Source organism: Schistosoma mansoni, chromosome W (genome assembly GCF_000237925.1).
Source record: "Schistosoma mansoni strain Puerto Rico chromosome W, complete genome".
Lineage (NCBI taxonomy): Eukaryota > Metazoa > Platyhelminthes > Trematoda > Strigeidida > Schistosomatidae > Schistosoma > Schistosoma mansoni.
In genome coordinates, this window is record NC_031502.1 from 27,545,405 (window position 1) to 27,565,997 (window position 20,593).

Here is a 20,593-nt window from a genome sequence, read left to right on the forward strand (position 1 = left end):
AAGGACCCTATTTCCTCAGAACAATAGTATATTTACTAAATATTAAGTTAATATTATCAAGATATCAGCAAACGTACTATCTATTTTAATAATGCTTGAATAGCTTTATGTGTAACGATCTCTTAGATATACTTCAATCTTAAAAAATAACCAGTTAACGATCAAAATTAATCCACAATCGTCTTCAGGTACAGCATATCACAAGATTGGAGTATATACATATATAACATATCTGTATGATATCAAAGTGTTTTTTTAAACTAATTATTTCGTTTACGTTGAATATTTTCTGAGCATTTACACATTTCGTTTTATGCTATAAAAAAAACCTGTTCCTTGAAAATGCCTGATGCCTCAAATAGACTCGGTGACCAAATACTGCGAAACTATTCGTTCAAATTTAGACGAAAGTTCCTATAGTTTATAAGTTAATTAAAGTAAAACATGAAGTCTTTTGTAAATTTGGTGAATACTGTCATCATTAGTTTCCAGACCATCTCACCGATATCACACTAGACTTTATTACTAGTTTATATATCTTTCAAATACAAGTCAAATGAGAGTCCTATCCAAGTTTATTTGTATCAGTAACGCTTTGTACGTTTTAGGTTATAGGTTTAAGTAAATCTTATTTAAAACACTATAAAAATGATCGGTATCATGTTAAAATAAAATGACAAAACAGTGAACTGACGAAATTCTGCAATTAGTCGTTCAATAGCAGTTTGATAAAAAGAGAAAAGACTTTGGTACAACCTGACAACTATTAATAATAATATTATCATATTTTAATAATTAATTTTACTATTAATCAGTATTTTCACAATAAGTAAACTATAAAGCTTATCCAGTTTTTAGAACAGTTTCAATTATTCAAAATAAAAGTCAATTTCGGTACATTAATCTTTTATGCTCACTGGTAGATAAAACAAAATGGACATTGTCCATTGGAAACCAATAGTAATTGCTTTTTACCCGGGACAAATTTATCTAACACATTCTAGTTTTATTCAAATTACTAGAAACTAATTTATGGATTAACACCTTTTTTTATACTACCATAAGTAATGTTAATAGTAATGACAGATAATATCATAATAATGCTGAAATATTCATTACTTTAGTTGGCAAATTAAAAACATTCTTAATGAAAGCAAATAGATAAGTCTAGGATATAATCTTATTTTGATCATAAATTTTATCGCTTAATGTAATTAACAACAAAGCCATTTTATCATCAAAGTAACACTTAAAACTGTTCTCATGAAAGTAACAGATTATACACAATTACGGAACAAAAATGAGAAAATATATTCTAAACTGACAGATGGACTTACCAGTCACACATGACTGGTAGACAGAACATGATACTTTTTCTTAAGTCGAACCAATAAATGACTATTACGTTTTAATAATGTTATACGGATACAACGAGGTATAACAGTTATCCCTCTTGATGTTTTCTCCTTAGTGGTTGCTTTTTAGAATATATAGATTCAGTTTATCGATTTATTTGGCGGTAGACTATTACACCATCCGTTTCCAGTAAAAATGACAGTAAATGAGCGGTAAACTCACTTCCTCTTTTCAAATATCTGAGACATTAAACATTATATGATTTGAAACTTTTAAGTCAGATAACATTGTTACTAACATATCTGACTTGTTCTACCTTCAATGCTGTAAGCTAGAAAATATAATAATGATCGGTAATCATAAATTCCTACTTTAAATATTCTTTCGTGCAAAAGGATCTAAACTCCAGTTTTTATGCAGAAGTACTGTACAAACTACTCAGTTACCGTAATATAATGGATGCTATATAATCCATGAATACAAGAACAATTTGCATGTAAAGCATATTACACATTTATTTTTAATAATGTATTTAAACATATCTTAAGACCAAAAGAAGATTAACAGAACCCTCCGTTTCACATCATATATAAACATAAAGTACATAGATTTCTAAGTCAATCAAATAAAAGGTAACTTGAAATTTAAATTAATGAACATTTAGACATTAAAAAAATACTCAAGGAGGACTGGATAGTTTGCTTCCATCTAGTAAACAAACAAATAAGCATAATTAATCTCATAACAACAAACGACCAGATTCTTATTCGTTATTGTTAAATATCTACATGTAAAAATTTAAAATGGGTTATGAAAATGTGGTGTGAAAAATCTCGGTAATCGTTTGCTTTATCTTTAGTTTGTGTCGCAAAATAATTTATAATTCACTAAGGCAAGAATACAACACGTTAATTTGTTGGTTGTATTTTTCCTGAGAAACCTCATTTATTCCCAGGATAATCATTTAAACTGTGTAGTCCTTTCTTAATACATAATGATAGAAGCACAAAACTACACCTTAAAATGTTTACATTTCATTTAATTACTTTCCCTACACATCATAATTATTTATAAATCTTAGTTAGGTAGATCAAACCAGTTATGTTTTCTTCCGATGTTTCTTTTTAACCATCATCCTGACACAAAAAATCTTTTTCTGCAAACATATTTAAATTATTTTAATTTGAATTAAGTTTAAAAAAGTGCATTTTATGATGAGGAAAAAAGATATTTTCAAAACTTTATTGCCGAAGAAGAAATATCGCTTTTGAAATTGTTTAGATGAAATGACATAAGAAATTATTTCCAGAAGCTCACATATTCTGTGGTGTGCTACTGATATCGACAGATATAAGTAGTATGTATCATCTATTGAAAGTAAAATGTCTGGTGGCAGAAAGTTAAGAATCTCAAAGAAAAGAGAACGAGAACAACAATTGCTTGGTGTGAAAATGCAAGAACAATGCAGTCTGAGATGATGGACTGATATTTGCAAAACGAACAGTCAAGTTTGAGACAATTGGTTGGCATTTTGCAAATGAAGAATTTACTGTGTGATTCTCAGGTTTTACTAAGATGTTCTGTAATTCTGTTTTTTACACTTTCGACTGGTCCCACTTGTGTCCCTGTTCACCACGATTCCTATTCTATAAATATGCATTATAGGATGTTAAGAGTATATGAAAACCGTAACAGCATTTACGATTTATAAGATGGATAGAATGTTTATAATTCATATGTAGCTCAGGATAAATATATACTGTATTTAGCATTTGAGGTTAACTTGGAAGTAGTCAAGGTTTATTCTTCGATTTTTATACTTCCTAAGAAATATCTAGATCAACATTTTTATATATTTACGAACGGTGAATAACTATTATAACTATTCTAATGTGAATTCATAGACTGTTAATTATAACAGTACTAAACTATACGTCTTTAGTATTAAAATACTCAACCTACAAAACTTATGTAATTATTAGGACCCAAAACATTGAGTTGATAACCCCTTTTATTTAATCGAAGTTCCAAAAACCTTTGCCGATAATTTTTTACATCGTCAATAACCCAACTACAAATAATTTTAATTGGACATTAAAATATAATTTTGCTTTGTTTGTTACAATCTGTGGTTCCTAAATATGAAATACTAATATCTGTGAACATAAAAAACTGAAAAAAATGATGAAGGAACCATTGTATTTCATCTTCGTTGTCTGCATGCTCTGTGTTTGACGATGTATCTGAAAATGTTGATTACTTGGTTGTACACCGATGAAAAAAAGTCGACTTGAGAAAGACAATTATTCAGCTCATCACACCTCAATAATTCTCTAACCGACAACATTCTTAGATAACAAGTATTTCAAACATACCATGTTCCGCAAAAACATAACAAAAAATAGCGATAGAATCGTCTTTTATTTTCTCTGAAGCTTCCGCTGATCAAGATTCATTTTCGATTTGGAAACAAGTAATTTGAATAAGTAAAAATGTTTCAAATTTGTATTTTTTTTTAGTTTGTTTCCTTTGAATTATTCTTATCATTCAGAGATTATATTATAGGGAAAAAGAAATGAGATTATAAAAAATATATTTCTTTTCACTGCTTTCAAAAACAAAATGAAATTGGAAACTACTAGTTTTCTTCTCTTCCTTGCCATTTTCTCTTATCTTTATCGACAGATTTTGTTGTTTCCTTTCTTTTCTATAATTCAGTATCTTTCTAATTTTGTAATATATATATATATATATATATCGGACTAGTAAATATATAATGTTGGTTGTTAAAACACTGCTGTAAATGAGATGGATATTATTTCTTCTCATATTACCTTTATTATTATTTCCCCAGCTTCCATATCAATAAAAGCAAGAATATAAAATGAGGGTTTTTTCAAAACATATATTACAACTAGCTTTGTCACTTTTGTTAGAGAGTTATTAACAGTACTCGGTTTGATGTTCAAATGAAAGCAACTAAAAGCAATCTCCTTGTATATCTGGTTATCATATATCTATCCAATCCTGTTTTTATTATATTGATTAGCAATTTTTTACTAGAAGTATATGTCTCAGTGAATGTGTGAAGAATTGCTTGATTATGTGTAGAACTACGATCCTAATAATCCTTTATTTCTAGTCTATCTTCTTCAGTAGCAACAGATCAGTAACAGTTCAATAGTTTAATTACAACATCTTAAATAACAACTATTTTCTAATTATTACAAAAATGTTGTTTTGATAGATATAAATAAAAACTCAATATATGTCGCCCAAGTATTTCTACCATGTATATACTAAATGTGACCTATCAATAGTAAAGAGTTAAAAGCCAAAAGCTTTAAACTTTTTTTGCTTGAAATGTTTAAAGTGTTTATCACAGGTTACGGTCATACCTTAACGAGGAATAAAATCATCTGAGTAAGGTTCATCAAGAACTAACTTTCAGTGAGATATTAAAGGTTCCTAAAAAACCACGATCCATGTAGTTTTGTCATGACAACAGCGAGACAGTTGTAATAGATAATATTGAGTAAGGGTCATATTACATTATGAATCAAATTAAATTTGGGATGCGTACTATATTTTAAAGCAGACTTCTAACGACATTGTACTCGTCAAGCGACCTAAACGTCTTAGGTTTTGGGGAACACTGATATATAACACAAATCTGAACAAGACATTTGTTTAGTTCTCATCGGTATTCAATGAATCATTAGCTGACTAATTTTACGGTGAAAACTGACCAAACAGAACAGGATCATCTATTCTTATAAAAAGTATAAGGTCAGGTGAAAGTACTAGACTGTTATTGAACATACTACAAAATATCATTCTATACTATTCATAGCAAAATGTCGCTAATTGGCAATAAGTATGCACCATTTGCATTATTAGTATAATATAAGCACACATCTAATATCAGAAAAACATAACTTTATAAACTTACGGTTTCCTCGTAAGATTGAATAAGAGTGTTTTTAAAACATTGTTACATTCTCAAAAATCTTGTTTCATTCAGTAAGAAACACAATAAAATATGGAATAGTTATTTCACTCCTCACACTAGACTATACATTAAAAAAATAGAACTTACCGCTATACATATAAAAATGACAATTCAAACCACAGCAGAAGCGGCATCGATACATATAGACAGCTGTTCCCTGAGTTTTTTCTTTACTGTAATGTTGATCAATTACTCGTGAAGAATGAACACAACTCAATTCGGAACCTTATTTATGGAGACGGTTTTTATCACAGAATCACTGATGATCTGAGCATGTTACTGAGTTAAATTCATTTTAAAAGTAGCTGTCAGCAGCGATAACTATCAAATGGGAAACCATTGAAACTAAGAACATATCAAGCTGAGTTTTCACTTACTAGCCTAAACATCATGTTTCTGCCAGACTCAAAGATCCTGTGTCCGATTGTGCATGGAATATCTTATATGGACTGCTTAGAAGTTCCTCATTTTCGTCATTTCATCCCCTAATCAGTAGTTTACTTCTTTGAATACAGTGCATTTTCTTGACATATTGAGTGGTCTCTACTGTTTTATTTATAACTTAAAAATTTATAAATCAGTAATTATTTATTGACCCAATTTTGTTTTTTTGTCTCTATGATAATTTCAGTGTCATTCTTTGTCTTCTTTTGCAGTTATCTAGTATAATGGAAGTAGCTTGTGAAATTGAAATGATTAAAGATCCCGAAACACGAAAATCAAATATCACATATGTGGCAAGACACATCGAGGATGCCTTGAGTTCGCAACGAGAATATCGATCCGGTTGCGGTGTGCGATTTAAACATTGTCTAGCTAAAAGTTGCTGCTTATGGTTCGGCAAACGTTACGGAAATTATTTAATATGCTTATATCTAATTACAAAATCACTGTACATATTCAATGTAGTTGGGCAGTTTTTTTTAATGAACAAAATCTTGGGCACAAATTATACATTTTATGGTTTGGATTTACTCCGTGATATAAGTGAGGGTTATGTGTGGCAGGAATCAGGCAATTTCCCACGTATTACGCTTTGTGATTTTGAAGTACGTAAGGTGGCCAATAAACACAGACATACTGTACAATGTGTACTACCTATCAACATGTTCAACGAGAAAATCTTTATATTTCTATGGTTCTGGTTTATATTGGTAGCTGCTGTAAATACAAGTAGTTTTCTATATTGGTCATACAAATCAAGCTTTCGTGGAACAAGAATTCAGTTCATTAGAAAATTTTTGAAATTACGTGGAGCGTTAGAACCAGGTGATAAGAAAAAAACATTGACATTTGTTGATTCTTATTTAAGACAAGATGGTGTTTTTATTTTGAGATTGACAGCACAAAATGCTGGTGAACTAGTTGCCTCTGAAATCATTGAAAGATTATGGAATATGTACAGAGCGCATCAGAATGTAAGCACAACTTCAACTTCTCGGCCACTTTCTTACACATTGCCGCAACAGCCGCAGCTACCACAACATCAAGTGTCACACCGGTCATCACATCACCACCATCATCATCGTCCCAGTACAGCTTCAAGTACTAATAGACGTGCAAGCCGATCGCTTACACCAGTAAGTCCTTCAGATTCATCAGAAATAAGACGAAAACCACCTCCTAGCTATCCGGCTTACCATTTACGACCACCACCAGCTAGTCCAGCAGGAAGTCAACTTCCTCCTCCTCTTCCACCATCCCTAAGGCCATCAGCACCACCACCTCTTCCTCCGACACTAGGAAAAACAACTAGTATTAGTTTAGATGGTACAAGTAGTTCTATGACAAGCCAAAGTCAGCCATCCACAGTAAATGAAAACACTGACCAGTTTGTAAGAATGAGGTCTGCAACTTCAGGTAGTATAGGGTTTGAAAGTTTAAGACCAACTGAAAGTCAGTCAACAGATTTACATACTAACACTGATATAAAGAAGAGACTACACACTACTGGGAATAGCTCTCTTCTGGGTTTAGCTAGTGTTAGATCTAGTAACTGCACACAACAACATCAGATAAATAATCAAAGTTCACAGATCCGTAGTCAATCAGAAGAAGATCCTGGGGAATTTGTCTAATATTACATTATTTTTACATTCAATGCTGGTATAACAAAAGAAAGTATATTTTCCTTCTTAAAAACATTTCAAACTGTGATTTATAAATAGTTCTCACTGATTTTATTCTTTTTGTACATTCAATACCTTCCAGCTGCCTGAATCAATCAGCATTTACCATCAATGAAGTTACTTAAAAATTGATTTCTTTAAGAATATTAACTCCACTCTAGACATTTCAACTTTCTTGCTTTTTAAAGCGCCACTGCGATCTATTTTTAAAGTCTATTCATCTTTATTCATACATTTATGTTTACAATGCTTAGATTATTTTCAGAGTAAAAATTATATAAATGGATTTAGAATACATCTTTTCAAATTGGGACAATAAACTGAAATGTGCTTAAATTGAAAACAGAACATTTAAATCATTAAAAATATGCACCATTTGTACATGTATGCCCTTTGTATATATCTATGAATATACATAACTTTTGTAACAGTCTAGTTCAATATGCCTTGCTTGAAGTGATCTTATGCAAGCCTTACATTAGTACATGCATAAAATAATTAAATATGTTAGTAATCTTTTCATTTTCCTTTCTCAAAACAATATCACAATAATCAAAACTTAACATGCATCCTTAACTTCAGAACTATGTATTATAAGTTTATTTTCGTTTTTAGTTCTAAATGAAAAGTTGTTTGTGTACAGAAATGTGTGAACTAAACAATGATAAATAAAATAACGATGACAGACATTTCAAAATGAAAAAAGTGTCTGTCTCATGGCTTTTCAACCAAATCTTCTAATCTTCTTTTAAAAACATTTCAGTTCCGAGTACTTGACCTAAATAATCAAGAATGGAGAGATTTCAGTGTGTTTTGTATTGTTACCAAAGTTTGAAATATTTCAAGGAAAGGAAACTTACATGAAGTAAACCTTTACATTGTCTGAATTAAAATGTATCAACTCAAATGATATTCATTTTCCGTTGATTTACACAACTAAAGTGGTACAACTACCTCATTCCGTAGAAAACCATCAAGGGTATTTTAAAAAGTATTTACCAATTCTATGGAATCGCAATCTCCTAGCAAGTGTTTCGAGCTCATTCGAAATCCCAAATTGTATGTATGATGAGGTTTAAACATGATATACATCAAGTTATGTAAGGATAGCCTGAAGATAGGGAAAAAATGACTATTTCAACAATAATAACCAAGGTATATGAAGTGACTAGGAAGAATACATTCTATTTCTGACTAATATTCCCTAACTATCATATGATAAAATAACCACAACACGAAACAGCATTCTGATGTATGAGTTAAGTATCAAAGTAATTTGAAATTAAAACTACAGATTTTTGTTCATAATCACTTAAACAGCTGTCTAATGTCCCAAACTTTATTTGCCTTAGAACTCTTGCTGCACCCCACATGGTGCTCAAGTTAACACCAAGTTGGTAGATGGAATTAGAACTTTCGATATATATTTACTGGAGTTCATTGACGAGCAAATGTAGTCTGAACTTTCTAGGAACTTATTTTGCTACTTTGAAAACAGTATGAGATATTTTATTGCCTAAGAGAAGGAAAATAATTATGCAGTCATACTAATGTTCATGAATTTGTCTATTTTCATAACTATTAAAATAAATTTCATCTTACCATCAGTTTGGTGAAAAAGTTTAACCTTAGAAACCGTCGAATTTTACAGGAAAATTCATATAAATTGTCTGCTCTTTATGTGACAGTTCTTTCTAACTCAGTGATGCGAAACTTAACAGTGTTTTCATTATTGAGGGTAGAAAGCTTATGGTTTTTCGATTTAATTGATGTCGCTGACTTATGCACGCGATTCGATTATTATGTTACTATGGTGTTCCGAAGCATGTCTTAAAAAGCAAATATAAAGTTATGTATGTATTAAATAGTACTTGAAATTTACGCATATCGATTTCAGCTTGTAAACGAAGGTCAATGTAACTAAAATTTTGAAAGAGCAAGTTTGTTAGACATTTCCATAATCTCCCAAAAACATAAAAATAGTTATTTCAACATTGATTACCATGGGGCTGGCCGTAAATAAACTTACTTTTATTTAAGAAATTATTATTAGACCAGATTCTGAACATAGTAAAGAGCAATATTGGCTTCTCTAATTGTGTATATTTGGTTCTTTACTATCAATATTTACAATCGTAAAAAGGAAACAAATCATGTTCCATAACCCTACCTTTAATCACACATTTTCCAGAAAGAAGTTTGTTTTTGAAAAAACTCTTCTTTAACCGTTGTTCGAATAAATGGAGGGTTGGATTAAGCTTAAAATGAACAAATAAAAGAATATTTGCACGTAGGAATGATAAATCTGTTCATTTATTTATATTTAACGATGAAGCACCCATGGAAAACAATAAACTAATTGATACTGAAAAGTATTTCATAATGTAGTGAGAAGACAACAATTATCGGAACTAAGTGAAATATTACCTCAAGACACTCCAAACAATTTGATCGCATACATAACTAAGAAGACATTTATATCTAATCCTGCTTTTCCTTTGTAAATGTTTAGGGATACCATAATAAAGGCCAGTGCTAAATTAGCCGCCTTTGTTTGCATTTGTTTCTGTGTATGCAATAGTGGAGAACAATCATCTGCAAAGCCCAAATCATCAAGTTACATCAAAGGTTTTCACTGTATTCCATGGTTTTCTGATGTGGAGAACTTTATGATCCAATCAACAGCTATCAGAAATAGAAAAGGTAGATTTAGTTAAATTTTTCCAACTCAAATCTTTTCTTGAAATAGATTTTGAGCTGCCTCTTATGTTTGAATTTGCAGTTTATTCCGTTGTAGGGATTCCCTATGATAGTGGAAGTCTTCTCAGACACTCCATTGTGTCACACGATCGGATTCTTTCTCAAAATCACCAAAGTCGATGTATAACTATCAGTTTTATTCAATTTTTTGTTCAATCCTCACGAAAGTTACCCTATGAAGTTAGGCATCTACTGGATCCTTCATTTTGTCCAGTAAACGTCTGTCACGAACTTGCCTGTTACAGACAATAATGTGATTCTTCAGTAGTTTTCACACCTACTATGACCTCTGTTTGGTAACCTGAAGAGGTGTTTATCTTTACAATCTGTCAGTACCCTTCCTTCCCCACAGCTCTTTCCGGCGGCAACTTAGAGCATCTTTACAGTTACCTATATACTTGAATTTAGTAATTCGGCTGAATTATGGTCTGGTTTTGCTGCTTGAGATTTATTTGGAGGACTTTTTAACTTCCTTTATTGATTGTGGGGGAAAATCTGTACCGAGAACCACTGTGTTTAGTGATTTTGATCTGCTCAAGAACTTCTAAACATGCTTTTGATCCGCAATGATTACTCATTTTCCTTTTTTTTTTCTGACTGGTCGCTTTGGTTTATTATACTCCTCTTCCAGCTTCTTACATGTATCTCGTTGTCCATTTACATTTCGTTCAATTCCAACTTGTTCTGCTGTATTTGTCATATTGTCTACATTTTCCCATTCATCAGCTCAAATATTCTTAGTAAATCGTTTGTCTACACCTGTTCAGCTGTTTGTGACTTTCTTTTCTTAAGCGTTTCCCAGGTTGTCTATAGCGATCTATTCTTCTTCTTGGTTCTCAGCCCCTTCTGGCATGTTGAAATGATTGGTTCTTGATTTCTTTTCACTTTTCTATAACCATAATGAGTAATCCTACAATATATGTTTTGAAAAAATCATCGTATGGACAGGATTTTGTCGTAATTTACTGTGTATGAACAAAAGCTATAAATACCGTTGTATAACTTTGACAAATGACAGTAAAAAAGAAAAGTTTCTTCATTTGTCTTTACTTTGGTAAACATCTATAGTGCAGGTGAGTTTCAATAGGAAAAGTTATGAACAGTACATTCTTCTTATTTCTGTATGACACCTAAAATTACCAACACCTAACTTACACGGTATAACGTGTTTATATAAATATTGACTGATAAAGTGTGTTAGCAACTCAACGCCCAAATTTTTCGACGTTTCTCTATTATTCAAGCCTAATTTATATTGTTATTACACCAAAGTATGAAAGTATGACTCATGGCTTGGGAGTATTGTTTACTTATAAAGAATAGAGAAACACTTGATTTTTTTGAGACTACAGATTATCATAGCGGGTGAAGAATCTAAGCTGATTTTTTTAATGACCAAGCCACAATGGAGCAATTTTTGCATTTTCATAAGGCATTGTAAGTTTATGACTAATAACCCTGATTTGTCATTATCATATTCATTCACCAATCAAACGTGAGTACAGGTGGAAACTATATTGTACTTCAGTTACTGTTGTTATTCCCATAACCCCTGATATAATTTAGAAAAAATAACCTTTAAACTGAAGACATCTTAAGACAAACACGAAACTGATAAATTACCATTTTAATGATTTATTCTCTTTTATTCAATAAAACCAGTGGCATTCATTCGTCCACATAAAAGCAGAAGAGAAGTGACTGGGTTTTCAGTATGTTAGTTACACAGCCACTGAAGATGACGAGGATTTAGATATACAACAATCCCAACTTCTACGGAAATCATTTCGAAAAGAAATGTATTCTCTAAGATCGTTTTTTATATCCCATCAATTGATACAGGTTACTGACGGACTTTCTTAAACAACCCCGGTAAACACTAATATTTAGAAATACCACTTATTTCCTCCTTCACAGACTGTTAATGTTTTCAGATAGACCTGACCAGCCATTCATCAAATCGCAGGCGTAAAACTATAGAACGCTGCACTTTTAGGTTTCTTCATTACGTCCTACAACTCATACAATGGTTTTAATACAGTAGAAAATAATATATCCATAAATAAACTTAATATATTAGTTTTGACAGGATATACCGATGATTAGTTAACATGAAGCGGTCATTAGGTACTGAAAAAGCTCTTGGGATTGTTAAAAAGGGCAACACATTTACGTAAAGCTGACGTTTTATATCAAAAAACACAAAAGAATAAAATAACTTTCCAGTTCGCTATGGCATTCCTCAAGAAACTATTTTCTCTGTCACAACGAGATTCGTACTCCTAATGAATGGGACAACTGATCGACTATTGCTAAGACAAACGTAACTGTAATATGGCAGTAATATTTTTGGGCTCGTATTTTAAGTAAATGATACCATTTGTTTCAAATATAGATAAATTAAACGGAGAAACATAAATGACGTATATTGCTAAAAGGACGTGAGAATCAAGCAAACGCTTTGTGTTTCGACTGAAATCGACAGCTGATTTTCAGTTAGGTCTTTCATTTAAATTGCTAGATCGCAACCGATATGACTAGATGGCTATTGGTTCAAATCCTAATACTACGAAATATCTCCTTGAAACTTTGTTACACAAAATTCCAAACAATAAAAACGAAAGTACTTTATCTTATTCTCCACCATCTCAAAATTGCTTGGGTACTTCAGTTGATTTTGATACTGGTAATCATCAAATTATTTTTATTTTTAAGACTATTATTGAATGATTATCTGCCTCTGCTAATTATTGGATTTCTGTTGTGTTTTTTTCAAGAAAACTACAAAAAATAATAACATGCGTTATACATCATTAATTCGAGATTTTTACATTCTTATGTTCAATGTTTCGGTCGCCCAAAGTATGTACAATCGCTGTGAATCATATAATAGATAGTCTAAGAGACTTATAAAAGCTAATTTGATTTATAAGCAAAGATAAATAGTGGCTAGCAATTGAATCCAGGAGGCGCTTCTCGTCCCATTGGGGACTCGTCAGCTGGATTTACTTGCATCTCAGAGTGAATGATCACTCCAGGACCCGAACCCAGTACCGTTCGCTTCAAACGCCATAGCGTTATCCAATTAGCAAGTGGCTACCAGGACTCAGTAGCTAAGTGGATAAAGCGAACGATACTGGGTTCGGGTAGTAGAGTGAACATCAACTCTGAGATGCAAGTACATCCAGCTGAAGAGTCCCAAAAGGGATGAAACGCGCGTCCTATATTTTATTGCTAGTCACTATTTATCTTTGCTTATAATGCTTGTGAATTAAAGCAATATCGAGACAATTCGCACAGTATGAACATGTGCCAACAAGAGACTGATCAGTTGCAGTCCTGAACATCAATGGGTAGATCCAAGTAAACAATACCAAGTGAATCTAATTTGATTTATTCATGAAAATTTATGTAGGTAGAATTAGTACTTAGAAAAGTCATGTGGATGAAGTTGATTCATATTTGACCACATATATATCTTCTAAGTTCAAAGTATATCAATGAATACAACTAAAACTATTACATTGCATCAGTCTAAAACATCTAAATATTCGTGTCAATTATTTTTAATCCTTTAATCCTTTGAACTAGATTTACTGAATAATTATTTAAGAATGTATATAAGTGGTAGTGAGGAATAAAACAAAACTGTTTGACGAGAAATCGAGCTTTATTTTCAAATTAGGAATAAAACTGGTTTAAATAGTTCTCATTTTACTTTTGAGTACACAGTGATCCGATTCAAGGGATCATTTAAACATTTCAAGTGTGTCAATATTCTTTAAACAGTTGTTGAGGTCATTTCCACTAAAATTTGTCTTTCGAAAGTGTTTATGCCTCATCTGTATATTTGTACCAATATTTATCTATTAAGATATTAGTAGTTACACAACGTTTACTTTATTTTTGCATTTAATAACACGATTTGGCTTCATAGAAGATTTACAATCCAGAAATTTTACCATTTCATTAGACCTCTTAATCTTTCAAGATAGATGATTACTTAATGAGTAAACTGTTGAAAAATTTAAATATAATATCACTGAGAGCGGATTTATTATATAAAACAACTGCTGATTCAAATGAACTAAGGTACAGGTTATGTAAAGAGTCAATAACAGTGAATTAACAGGCAGACAGTTTCAAGCATAAAACAAAAACTAATGTGTAAATGTAAATACAAAGAGTTCTATGGTTTTTCTGTTTATCTTATCTAACGCTGATAAATAGAATACTGCATCCTCTAATGTCTTGAATATTCATTAAGAAAAAGAATCTCATGATGTCTTATTGTAAAATCAACATGTCCTAAATTATTTCTGTATATTCCATCTTTAGCTTCTAATTTCCAGTTAAGAATCCGCACCATTTGTTATAAGATCTTCATAGTGGACAAATAACATTTTTTTCTTTCAATATTTATTTCAGTCAGGCAATGGAATATAAAACATTACTGTGACATTAGAGATTTTCAATTAACTTATGATATCAAAGAACATAAGAACAGTTATATGACTTTATGTTTTTTATTTTTGAGTATTGAGAATACAAAGACAGTGCATGATAATCAGAAGTAAATTAACATCCATCAGTTTATCAAATGTTGCTAACATGCTTTAAAAACATGGGACTAGTTATGAGCGTGAATTCGACAGGAACAATATAAACTAATTTAAACAATAGTATACTATTGTTTGGTTATTAAACACTAGACAACATCATTCACGTAATAACACAATATGTATGATACATTATTACAGTACACCATTGATCGAACGTGATCATTCAATAGAAAGGCTAACCACTCGAGTTGGAGATAGTTGATTAGTTATGGTCTCAATGGATATATTTATATGTATATAACTCTCACGTTTGTTACCATACACTGGTACCGGTGAGTGAATCACCTAAAATAGCTCCCCAATGTTATCATATGACAGGGGCTGTGAAGACGATATCTACTTCTACACAGAAACGCTGATTCTGTTCGTCAATGACTTCACGTGACTAGTTAAAACAAGTCAGAATGCAAGAAACAAGAATAATAACCAATTTATAGATACTTAAATCTCGAACAAATCAATATTGTCACACGAAGTGAACAGGAAATCTTTTGATTATATTTTCTCTTCACAGTTTTTCTTTGCTTCTTTTAATTTATGAATAAAACTAACAGCAAACCTTCAGAAGATTGATAGAAAAGTTTATATTATTAGATGATGATTCGATTTTGGCAGAAAAAATTACCTCTTCAGAAAATAAACAATGAGTATGAATGTATAAATCTTCTACTTTCCAATGAGCAAATGTGATATTATTTACAGAGTTTCAGATTTCAATGTTCAATCTTTGAATCATTTTTTTTGTAAAGAAATATTGTGCACCGGGATTTTGGCATTCTCGCCACAAATGATAGACGAATAGTGAGAAAAACTGTCATTTCACGAACTTTTTTCATTAAAAAAGTAGAAAAGCTTAAAAATAATCAATCTTGCTTTTATTTTCAATGTTTGAAACATTAATATCAACAGCCATATTTCAGTTTTTCTCCCCATATTTGAACCACAATAAAATGAAAGAACCATTTTGATTAATGATAGCTTATTTAATGTTATTGATGAAAAAGTTTTAGCAACATGGTTAAGCTCAAATTAGAAAAATAAGCTATCTGAATTCAAGCTATTCATTTACATAAAACAAATAAGAGTTCTAAGCGTTTTTTCCATTTTTTTGTATCGTCGACGTTTTGCGTTTCTCCCCCAAGTTAATCTGTATAGAAACAAAGGTCATTTAAATTGCAGGTTCACTAGTCAGAAGCCATTTAGCGTCTTAGAATTACTGTGTTTTATCTGTTCATATCAATAAGCCTAAACGTTTTCTTGTGCTGAAAACAGGAAACTTCAGTGAATACACGTACGAAAATATCGAGCTCAAATAAACTGACTAGAGAAAAAAGTGATTAAAAACTAAGTTTCTAAAATATTGATTAATAATCCTAAACTATTGAGATTATGAAGGGATCTAAGTTAGACAATCGTTGAAAACATGTACGCACTGGACGACTGTTACGTCCCAATATGTGATTCTTCATTTCGCATCCACGACCACGCATAGTAGAAATCTTATGTTCACCTTTCGTCAGTCTCGTATTTTGAAGAAATTCATGTACTTGGACATCGATAATCAACTGTGTTAGTGATTAAATTTCATTGGTTTTCCTGAGTGTTCAACTACTTGGACTTGGATGAACACTGAATCATATCAATGATAATATAAAAGAACCAGAGCTTATTTGATTGACTTAAATCAATTAATAATAAAACTGTATTCATCAAAAATGTCTGATGAGTGTGAACAAGGGGTTATAATTAACCTTTATTACCGGTTTAAATGTATTCTTGCAAGAATGTCAGTGAAACGAGCCCCACGAAATAGATAAACTAGTGGTAAGTCTTATTATTTCAATAATTGTTGAGAAGAGTGTTTGGAAGATGTGGACTACTAAATGTCCATAAAGTCTGTAGATCAATCTTAAAAACAATTTAACAGGTCTAATATACTTATTTTACTGACGTCTGAAGGAAACGGAGCTAAGTAAACAAGCTAAATTGCGGAATTCCGTGGCTTACCTGATTTTACTCTTCACAATGTTTCAACTTGTCTAATGTTGATGTACAACATGGAAATATGTTGAATAAGAGTAATAAAAAAGGACAGTCATCAAACTCATTACATTCGCGTTTCAAATACGTTAAATGGTCTTAGATTCTTAGGTATGAAGTTCCTGAAAAACCAATTTCCTCACTTTATTACTGTTTTACTTGATTTTTCTGTACCATAAATTATGAAATCATAAATGGAACATTGTACACTAGTTCATTACAGAACCAAGTTTTATCCTTTGTTCAGTGTTTTCATACAAACTAGATTGATGGATATTGACTGCTGAATGGAAAAGTTGATGTTTCATGAGACGGGAAATTTGATGCAGTAGAGCATGTAGCTATGGTTTCACTTAGTATTTTAAAGCGTCATCGGAAATTAAGTCTGGTTCTGGTATACTATATAGTTCACTTATCCCCCGACCACATATTTTTAATTAAATAGTCTGCTTTAATGAGGTTTCTTGGACAAACTAATAATAATCTGAAGAATCCCTCCATTCACTAGATAAAAACAAACAGATTTTATTTCTTGTGTACATGATTAGATAGGTGCTATATGACAGCAATGTATCCAAGAAACGTATATTACTTATGCCTTGTTTGGAAAATATGTTAAACCCCAAATATACTCATTTAATGCTGGTAACAGATTTAAATACTACTTAACGTGCGAAAGTATCATAATGGAAAGATTTGCTTCTGAGTTGCGTTTCTCTGAATCAACCATTGAAAAATTATTTACCCGTATTTCAACATAGTCTAATTAATCGCATTTTAGTACATACTTCGTTACGATTTTAATTTCTCAAGATTTCGTTTCCGCTTTGAGCTTAAGATGAACAACAACTGTTGTTTTATCTTCCAGTTACAGAAGAGTAATTTCAAAACAATACCAATCCATTACAGCTTCTTATTACGAATAGTTTCAGTTATTATTCTAAAACGAAGCATCATTAATTAACCCATCTTATACAAACCGTAATCATTTAACAAATTTTCCTAAGCTCAGAATAATTACCTTTAATACCTGCTAGTGTTCATCAGTTAAGCAGACAATAAACAAGAATAGGGAGATGGAAAACACCATTTTTAGTATGTTTGTTGAGTTACTGAGTTTCTAATATTTATATTACTTCCTCTAAAACGAGGCTAAAATCTATTAGAGGTTCACTTCAATTTTTTTCTAAGGATGTACATTAGCTGTTCAGAAGAAAACGTTTTTACTATGGTTAATAAAGTTCCCAGACCTTATTTACAATGAGATGTTGGGTGGGTAGTTGTTAAAAGTCTCAGGTGAAAACAAATTAGCTGTCTAGAACTCTTATTTGCCCAATGTTTCTGCACCTGATGCTGAAATAAACTCATCTCCAAAATTCGTTTCTTTAATCAGGTATAATATGTAAAGATTTCATTCCGCTTATTTAAGTGAAATGATTTACTAAAACTATTTGTTTTTCACTATAAGACCTAATTCATTATTATGTAAATGTCAATACATAAATGAACAAATTGACAGCCTGAAACAACTACTTTACTGCATAAGACGAAATAAGTTGAATATTTTTCTTACCAAATTATTCTATATACATAACTTTTATGAAGCCAATGAAACTAGTCTCTAATTGATAACCATTCAAGCGAGCATAAACTAAAATGATTGAGTTACGAAATAGTTTTCAACAATATCTTTCCTCAATATTAGTAGTTCATTTTAAGTAAATTAAAATAAAAATAATTCGTGAATTAATTAACTTTGCATAGCTGAGTTAAAAAGAAAGAAGAAAACTGATGAAAAAAAATATCGACAAATAATACTCAATCAACTCACATAAACAAGTGACAGTTTAATATAATAAGAACATTTTATCAAAGTATAATCACAGTTTAAGTGAAAACAAACCTACTTTAGAACTTTTTATTATTCTGAGAAGTAAACGGCATATACTCAATGAGATGTAAAATAGGAAAGATTGGTTCAGCGAAGAGTTCTATTTTTGGTGAGTTCATTTTCAAAGCTGAACAATCGTAAATATATATACTTATTTTTTTCAGGATGGTAATAATTACAATAATAGTGATAATGAAATTTTGTTAAACATGGTAACACTTAGGTAGAATAAACAGAGGTAATAAAAATACTAAGTGAATTCAAACTTCACCCCATTGCACAAGCAAGTGGCTATCAGGACTCAGTAGCTAAGTGGATAACGTGATGGCGTTTGAAGCGAACGGTACTGGGTTTGAGTCCCAGAGTGAACATCAACTCTGAGATGCAGTTACATCCAGCTGACGAGTCCCAAATAGGACGAAACACGCGTCTCTGATTCCACTGCTGGCCACTATTCATTTTTGCTTGTAATAATAGTTTTGCTGCTAACGGCTTAATATTCATTATGAAGACAAATAGGGAAGTTATAATGGGGAAAGGATGACTCAGCATGGTCAGATAAAGTGTTAAAATTGAAATGAAATGCAATTAGGAGGATTGTAGAAACAGAAATAAACCAGTTGGGAGTACAAGGTCTATAGGGAAGATGGAAGGGGAAGCAAACAGCTGTGATGGAAGAAAAGTAGGAAGGAAGAAAACAATGATACATTAGGAACATGGTTGCAGTAGAGGTCGTACCAAGTTCTTTTGGTCACACAATTCTGGTTTTCCCAGATGCATATGTCTTGCGTCGGCAAAGTAGAGAAAATGTAATATAACTGCCTTTGACAGCCTTCTACTTAAATTGTAGATGATGTTAGACTTAGAATTCGTTTTGATTAAGTGACTTGTGTTCACAACATGTTCGATTATTGAGTTTGTATCTCCTTTGAAGCTGTATTTTCTTAAGTGTTGAGACAGTAACATTCAACTTATCGAACAAAGTTGTAACAATATTTCCAAAAATACGTTTTTGTTATTGAAATAAATATGAAATGACGACATAGTTTTGTGCAAGTATGCTCCACTTGTTTACCTATTATAATAGGTAAATACGTTTATAAACACTTTCTATCACAATACGTTCGCTTATTGTTGATTGCTTTTAGAAATTTACGCACAAATCACGTTTATCACAACAATATACGTTATGAGTGAATGATTTAATCATCAATGGATTGGCGTAATACAAAAATAAGTACATAAAACGGTTACATAGAAACAATCACATTAATACTGTACTGCATCATAAAAACCAGATTAAATAAAAAGCTTATGAAACTTCAAAATGTTCCGTGACACAGTAATGATTTATCTAAGACATATTTAGCTTTTTCTTTCAGATTTCTGGTAGAAATATCCCTATAATCTGAAAATTATTTGGGGTTCTGAAAGCTAAACTTTTGGTCATTTCACTCATTCCTAACTTTGGATTTTACGCAAACAAAAACTCTGAATATCAACTGATTTATATGGACAATTTCGTGTCACTCGGTTTTTCAATCGTCATCGCGCAACCCAATTAAAGTCAATTTCTACTAAAAAAATACGCATTCCAACAAAATGAAAGATCAGAAGACAATAAATATAATTATTTAAACTGTATTTGATAAGTATATCATGGAATGACAACGTAAAATATGTGTGTAAAATGGAGATGATAAATTTTCAACTCAATACTAAACAGTTAAACATGCACAAACAACTGTACCGAAAGGTTACATCGATCAATTTCGCTCTATGG

The 20,593-nt window shown here is 31.3% G+C and overlaps 1 protein-coding gene across 1 annotated transcript; it reads left to right on the forward strand.

Annotated features, from left to right (window-relative positions):
• Window positions 1–6,036: 6,036 nt before the first annotated feature.
• On the forward strand, window positions 6,037–7,446 carry Smp_088060 (putative innexin; the record flags this gene model as incomplete). Its single annotated transcript, XM_018789205.1, has 1 exon — window positions 6,037–7,446. One exon carries the CDS (start codon window positions 6,037–6,039, stop codon window positions 7,444–7,446), a length of 1,410 nt encoding a protein of 469 aa, XP_018654672.1.
• Between the last annotated feature and the right edge of the window lie 13,147 nt (window positions 7,447–20,593).